The sequence below is a fragment of the Fonticula alba genome, assembly GCF_000388065.1.
Source record: "Fonticula alba strain ATCC 38817 unplaced genomic scaffold supercont2.4, whole genome shotgun sequence".
Taxonomy (NCBI): domain Eukaryota; order Rotosphaerida; family Fonticulaceae; genus Fonticula; species Fonticula alba.
This window is the reverse complement of record NW_009242974.1, coordinates 919285-926155: the sequence shown is the minus strand read 5'-3', so window position 1 is coordinate 926155 and position 6871 is coordinate 919285. Positions and strand designations below refer to the sequence as shown.

The window sequence follows — 6871 nt, the reverse complement described above, 5'->3', positions numbered from 1 at the left end:
CGACAGAGCGAGCTGGTCATCCTGTACCGCTCGCCGCGGTCCATGTTTGCCCCCTCCCTCACCCCGGGGTCCATGATCCTGGAGACCTACCTCCGTATGGTGGGCGTTCCCTACCGCACGGTGCCCGTGCAGGACATCGACTCCAAGGGTGCGTGCGCGTCCTGCGCGCCGGCAGTCCCCCCGCCCCCTTTGTCTCTCCCCCCCCCCTCTCTGGGCCCTTCGCCTCGCACACGCCCGGCTCCCGCCTCTCACACCTCCACACACAGGTCATGACGCCTATGTCATGCAGAATGGCATCCGCATCTCCTCGTCGGCCCCCTTCCTGTCGCACGCCCTGCGCGGGGTGACCAACGCCGTGGACCTGGACCTCGGCCTGGACGACGCGGCCATGTCCACGTCCTTCTTCATCGACCAGTGCCTCCGCGGCAAGCTCATCCACATTTTCTCCTACTACCAGTGGGTCCGCCAGTGCGTGCCTCCCCCCCCCCCCCCCCGGCCCCCCCGGCCCGCCCCACGCCGCTGCTCAGCTGACATGCTCGCATCCCCGCCCGCAGGCCCGAGCTCGCCGGGCTCCACCTGGTCGGCTGGCCCGAGCCCTTCGGGACCATCCTGGCCAAGATGCGCGTCAACCTCAAGGTTCGTCCCTCTCCCTGCGTGCGCCCCGCCGCCGGCGCACCCGCGCCCGTACTCACCCTCCTCTTCGCGCGCGCGCGCGCGCCCCCCGCCCTCTCTCTCCCCCGGTCCCGGCCCCGCCCGGCCTGCAGCTCGGCCCCCGCCTCGCCAGCCTCGGCATCGCCTCCTCTTCGGAGGACGAGATCAAGCAGGTCTGCCGCGTGGTCTGCCAATCGCTCAGCAGCATCCTCGGCGACAAGAAGGTGTGTTCTCGCTTGCCCCCCCCCCTCCGCTCGCTCGCTCGCTCGCTCGCTCGCTCACCTGTCCCCGACCCCGGCCGCCGCAGTTCTTCCTCCACCCCAGCCGCCCCACCTCGGCCGATGCCGTGGTCTTCGGCACCCTGGCCCCCATCTTCTTCGGCCCCTTCGACTCGCCCATCCGCGAGTACATGCTCTTCCAGCCGTCCATCATGAACCTCCACGTCTACCTCCTCCGGTGCGTGCCGCGGCCCCTCCCGCTGCCCTTGGCCCCCGTCCTTCCCGTCTTTTGCTTATTGCGCTCCCCCCCCCCCCCCTCCCCCCCTTTCCCCCCATCACCACCACGCAGCATCCGCGACATGTACTGGCCCGACTGGAACGAGTGCTGCCGCGCCTCCTCCGGCTAGGATGCGCCTGACGCGCCCCGACCGTCCTTGTGTGTCCCCCCCCCCCTCCTCCCTCCTCCTGCCGGACGTCCCCCTGTAGATCCTCTCCCCCTGGCCGGGTGCCCTGCCCCCACCGGCATCAAATACCCCCTCCGCCTCTCTCTCCCTCTCTCTCTCTCCCTCCCGCCTGCACCCTGGCCAGCATCGCGGCATGCGTGTGTATTTTCCTCCTGTCGACATGCTTCCATGTTCCTGTCTCCCGCAGAAGGGGGGGGGGGGACACACCACATGCTTCTCTCGGTGTCCCCTGAAAAAAAAAGCAACAACACAAAAAACATGCACCAGCACCCTTTGTCGCGCGTTCTTCCTTTCGCGCGCGCACACACATGCTCGGCATGTGGGTGCCCCCCCCCGCGCCGCCGGCTGGGCTCACGGCTGCCGGCCGGCGGCCGCCGCGCGCGCGTGGAAGTACCGGCCGGCCTGCTCGGCCTCGGTGCCCGGGCGCGGGGGCAGCGTCGGTGCCGTCGCCGGCATCCCGTCGCCATGGATGCGGTGGTACTCCTCCTGGAAGGGGTTGTTGAGCTTGGCCCCGGGTGCCGCCACCGGCGGCGGCTTGGCCGGGCCCGGGGCGGCGGTCGTGCGCAGGGTCCGGAAGAACCCCGACAGGTCGTCCTCCAGCAGGGGATCCTCGCCGGGGACCGGGGCCGCCTCGGCCAGGCCCCCCCCTCCAGCGGCCATCGAAGGCACCGGGTCGCCGGGGCCCCGTGCATGGGCCTCGCCCCGGTTGATGCCGTGCGAGCTGTGGTTCGCCGAGGGCAGGGCCGCGGTCGACGCATCGGACACCATGTCGGCCAGGCCGCCGTGCGAGGCCCCCGGCGAGGCTGGCATCGGCGGCTGCTCGGCCGGGCGGGGCGGCACCGCGGGCGCGGCCATGTGCGCCCGCACCGGCTGCTGCGGGCCGGGCCCGTCGGCCGCGTGAAGGGGCGGCGGCGGCGGCGTCGTCGAGCCGGGCGCGGCCGCCGGCTTGCCGGCGGCCCCGGGCCCCGGGCCGAACCAGGAGCGCCCGCCGGCCCGGCGCTGCTCGCGGTCCTGCACCTGCCGGAGATGCTCCTCGCGGTGGCGCGCCTGCGCGTCCTGGCGCTGGCGATACTGCTCCTGGCGCCGGGCCTCCTGCTCCTGGCGCCGGCGCTCCTTCTCTTGGCGCTGCTGCTCCTTGGCATAGGCCCGCATGGAGGCGTGGGTGCGCGAGATGCCCGACCACCCGCCGGAGCCGGAGCCGGAGCCGGCCGCGCGCGTTTGCGTGAAGGCCGCCGTGGCCCGGTGGGCCGCGTCCATGGGGTTGGCCGGGGCCGGGGCCGGGCTCGCGCCCGGGGCCCGGTCAGCCGCGTGCGGCCGCAGGGCCCGGCGCAGGCCGGCCAGCGACAGCAGCGATCGCACCGCCTGGCCGAAGGACCCGAGGCTGCCGGCGGTGGCCGACCCGGGCCCGGGGGGGCCGCGGCCGGCCCGGCTGATGGCCGTCGCCACCGGCACCCGGCGGCTGGCCAGGTCGGTGGGGTCGCCGGCCCGGGCCCGAGCCCGGGCGCCGGGCGGCCCGCCGCCCTCCCCCTCGTGGTCTTCGTCATCCTCGACATCGACCACGTCGGCCGGCCGGGGGCCGGTCTCGGCGCGCGATTGGCGGTACTGCCGCCAGCTGCGCGCGGCCATGGCCGCCGCGGCCAGGACGCTGTTGCGCCCGGCGCCGGGGCCGGACGCGGGCCCGGGCGCCGCCGGGACCAGGACCCGCAGGCGCAAGGCCCCCCGGCCGGCGCCGGGCGCGCCCCCCCGCGGCAGGCCCTCCCCCGGCAGGACCAGCACGTCGATCAGGCGCCGGCGGTCGGCCGCCGGGCCGTCCTGCTCCGGGTCGGGTGGCTGCTCGTCGCGCCGGCGCAGCGCCGCCGCCAGGACGTCGGTCGTCACGCACATGGGGATTTCCAAGTCCGACCCGTCGGCCGGGCGCCGCAGGCGAAAGGTCCGCGTGATGGTGCAGGTCTCGGTGGCGGCGGCGGCTTCGGCCACGGCGGCGGCGGCGGCGGCGGCCTGGCCACCGGCGCGTGACCGCCCGGCCAGCGAGCCATTCCCGGCTCGGCGGCGGCCGGCCGCCCGCTTGGCCGCCTCGCGCTCGGCCCGGCGCAGCCAGCGCTCCGGGTCGGTCCACTCGACGTCGGCCTCCAGGTCGCCCGGCTGGCCGGGCACCCGGCGGAACACCGGGTCCGGCACCTCCACACACTGGACCAGGACGTCGCCGCGGCCGGCGCTCCGGCCGGCGGCGGCCCCCGGGTCCGGGCCGGGTCGCGACTGGCCGCCCGGCTGCCCGGGCCCCTCGGCCCCGAGCAGGCGAATGTGCCCGATGCCGTGGAAGCGCACGCCGGCGCCGGGGCCAGCCGGCCGGAGCAGCTCCTCGGCCCCGGGCCCCAGGCAGAGGGTGGCCTGCTCCAGGACGGTCCCGGTGCCGGCGCACTCCTCGCACCGCTGCCGGGCCATGCGCCGGCGAAGCTCGCTATCGGTGGTGGTGGTGGCGGCGGCGGCGGCGGCGGCGGCACCGGTCGATCCGGCCGCACGCTGGCCCCGGGCCAAGGGCAGCCGGTCCAGCCCCGGCAGGTCGAACACCCGGCCGCGGCCGGAGCACTCGCTGCACGCCGACCGCCGGTGGTAGCCCACCCGCCGGGGGGCGGCCCCGCCGCCGCCGCCGCCGCCGCCGCCGCCGCCGCCGGGCCCCCCCCCGGCCGAGGCCAAGTCCCGCAGGCTGATCTTCACCTGGAGCTCGATCAGGTCCGAGTCGTTGTCGGCCGCGGCGTCGGCGACCCACCGGCCGCCGGGCCGGAGGACTTCAGTATCGCCGGGCCGGTCGCCGGGCATGGTGGCGGCCGCGGCGGCGGCGGCGGCCGCCGCCGCGCGCCGCCGCTCCCGCGCCATCGTCGAAAAGAACCCCGTCGAGGAGGTGGAGGACGAGGGCTCCGGCTCCGCGGCGGCGGCGGCCGCCTTCCAGGCGCCGGGCTTCTGGAAGAGCCCGCCGGTTGGCGGGCCCCCGGCCCCGCGCCCGGCCACCCCCCAGCGGCTGGTCATGCTGCCGCCGGGCCCGCGCCGGGGGGTCGCCTGGCCCGAGGACAGGGCGCTCCCCCGGCCGGGGCCCGCGGCGGCCCACGGCAGCCACTCGCTGGAGGACTCGCCGCTGGAGGGCCCCGCCGAGTCCGGGCCCAGGGCCTCCGACGAGGATGATGCCCCCCCGGGCCCGGCGCCCGACCAGACATTCAAGCGGTCAAAGGCCGCGCGCAGGCCGGCCCCGGGGATGGCCGGCCCGTATGCCGGCCCACGGCCGGCCGCCATCCTCCCCCCCGGCGGGTCGATGCTCTGCATGGGCGGCGGCGGGACCCGCGCGCTGGCCCCAGCCGGCCCGGTGGCCCGCGCGGTCCACGGCATGGCGAAGCTGGCGCCCGCCGCCATCGAGGGCCCAAGTGGCGGCGGTGACGGCGGCGGCGGCGGCGGCGGCGGCGGCGACGGCGACCCCGCCATCCGGGGCGATGCGCACAGCGTCGACGGCGACACCGGGCCCTGGGCATAGCCCCCCGGGCCGCCCCGCGCGAAGGGCGCCTCCCCCGGCCGGGAGGGGTCTTTGGCCGGGTGGCGGGTGTGTGCGCCCGGTGGCGGGCCGGCCGCCGGCCGGAAGGGCACGTATGCGCCGGCCGCCGGCATGGCGCCGGCCCAGGCGAAGGGGCCGTCCCGCACGCGCGGCCCACTCGCCGGCGGGTCGACCGCCTGCATGGGCGGCGGCGGGACCGACGGCCCGGCCGGGCCGGCGGCCCCCCGGCTGGCGCCATACCAGCCACCGGCCGGTGCCCGGGCATGGGTGAACCACTCGCCAGGGGCCTCGCCCGGGGCCGGGCCGGCCTCCGTCCAGGCGGACCACCTCATGTGGGGCGCCCCGTGGTGGCGGCCGGCGTGGGGGCCGCCAGCCGCCGGCGGGCTGTGCGGCCCGGCCGCGGCTGTCGCTGTCGTGGTCGCCATCGGTGGCGGGGCCGGGGCCGGGGCCGGGGCCGGGGCCGGCGACGGCGGGGAGCGCTCCCCCGGGCCGGGCCCCCCCGGCCGGGCGCCGTGCGTGAAGGCGTACGACGTGCCGCCGGTGGCGGCTGGCCGGGTGCCAGGCCGGGCTGCCGGCGACCCGGGGCCTGGCGACCGGCCCGGGGCCGGGCCCGCCGGCGGCCAGCCCCCCTCCGGCGAGTAGGGCCGGTCGTCGCCGCGGCCGCGCCAGCTGGGCTCCGGCCGCCCCCGGGGCCGGGCCCCGGCGAACCCGCCCTCCGGCCGGGCGGCCGGCTCCTCCTCGCTGCTCAGGAGGCTGTCGTCGGAGGGGGTCCGGGCCCCGGGGTCCGGGCCGGCGTCCGACGGCCTGCGGCCCCACTTGAACTGGAAGCCCGAGAAGAAGTACGCCTGCTCGGGGTCCGGCCCGCCATGGCCGGGCGGCGGCTGCCACCCGTGCCGTTGCTGCTGCTGCTGCTGCTGGTGCTGCTGCTGCTGGGCATGGTGGTGGTGGGCATGGTGGTGGGCGTGGTGGTGGTGGGCGTGGTGGTGGTGGTGGTGGTGGTGGTGGGCGTGCGCATTGCGCTGGCCGGAGCCCGGGGAGTGGCGCGGCGGCGAGTGCTGCGGCTGCGCGGGCCCCTGGCCAGGGGGCCGGCCCACGTGCGCGGCATACTCCTGCTCGAAGACGTCCTCCGGCATGTTGCGCACTTCGTCGTACTCACGACGCCGGTCGGCGTCGATCAGGACCTCATAGGCTGCGGCGTTGGGGCCGCTCACGGGGGTCAGTCTCCCGGGCCTGTGGAGCCGGCGGCCGCCGGGACAAATGTGTCCCCCCCCGCCCGCACGCCCGCCCTGCGACCCTCTGCGCCGGGCGCCTGTGTCACGCACCTTCCTTGATTTTCAGGAAATGCTCCTGCCCCTCGGGGTTCTTGTCCGGGTGGTACTGGAGCGCCAGCTTCCGGTAGGCCTGCCGGATGTCCGACTCGGTGGCCGTGTCCTCTGTGTGTGTGTGTGTGTGTGTGTGTGTGTGTGTGTGTGGGTAGGTGGGTGGGTGGCGGGATGCGTCGGTCAGTGTGCCGCGGTCGGGCGCAAAGGCGAGGCACGGGGCGCGGCGTGGGCACACGCAAAGGGCAGGAAAGGGAAGAAACCCGGCCAGCGCACCCACAGCGAGGAGGACGTAGAAGCACTCGAGGATCTCCTCGGACTCGGTCATGATTGCGCTGCCAAGGCACACGGCAAGGGGCGTGGGTGTTAGCGGAGCCCGGGCGCGTGCATGTCCATGGGCGCGGGGCGATGTGGTGGTGCGCGGGTCTTTGTCCGCCGAGGCCCTGCTCTCCCCGCCCTCCGCTCCCCCCGCAGCCCGGCGAGGCCGGGGACCTGGCGCGTCACGCCTCGACAGACAGGGCCCGGCTTGCCTCGGCACGGTGGCCCGGAAGGTGTCGTCCCGGCGGAGGCCGCCATGGTGTGGGACACCTCGCGCGGCCACAGGGCCCTTCCCCCTCCGGCGCCACAAGAATGAGCACGCCCATGTGGTGTGGCTCCTTGTGCGCCGGGCTCCCCCCCCCC

General features: G+C 76.9%; 2 protein-coding genes across 2 annotated transcripts; one reads left to right on the top strand and one right to left on the bottom strand.

The window, feature by feature from the left end:
* Nucleotides 1-42: 42 nt before the first annotated feature.
* On the top strand, nucleotides 43-1276 carry H696_02733 (hypothetical protein; the record flags this gene model as incomplete). The annotated part of the gene is made up of 6 exons (XM_009496638.1): nucleotides 43-148; nucleotides 267-468; nucleotides 555-636; nucleotides 765-875; nucleotides 959-1107; nucleotides 1219-1276. The coding sequence occupies 6 exons, from the start codon at nucleotides 43-45 to the stop codon at nucleotides 1274-1276; spliced, it is 708 nt and encodes a 235-aa protein (XP_009494913.1).
* Nucleotides 1277-1684: 408 nt separating this feature from the next.
* Nucleotides 1685-6518, bottom strand: H696_02732 (hypothetical protein; the record flags this gene model as incomplete). Its single annotated transcript, XM_009496637.1, has 3 exons — nucleotides 1685-6060; nucleotides 6194-6304; nucleotides 6467-6518. 3 exons carry the CDS (start codon nucleotides 6516-6518, stop codon nucleotides 1685-1687), a joined length of 4539 nt encoding a protein of 1512 aa, XP_009494912.1.
* Between the last annotated feature and the right edge of the window lie 353 nt (nucleotides 6519-6871).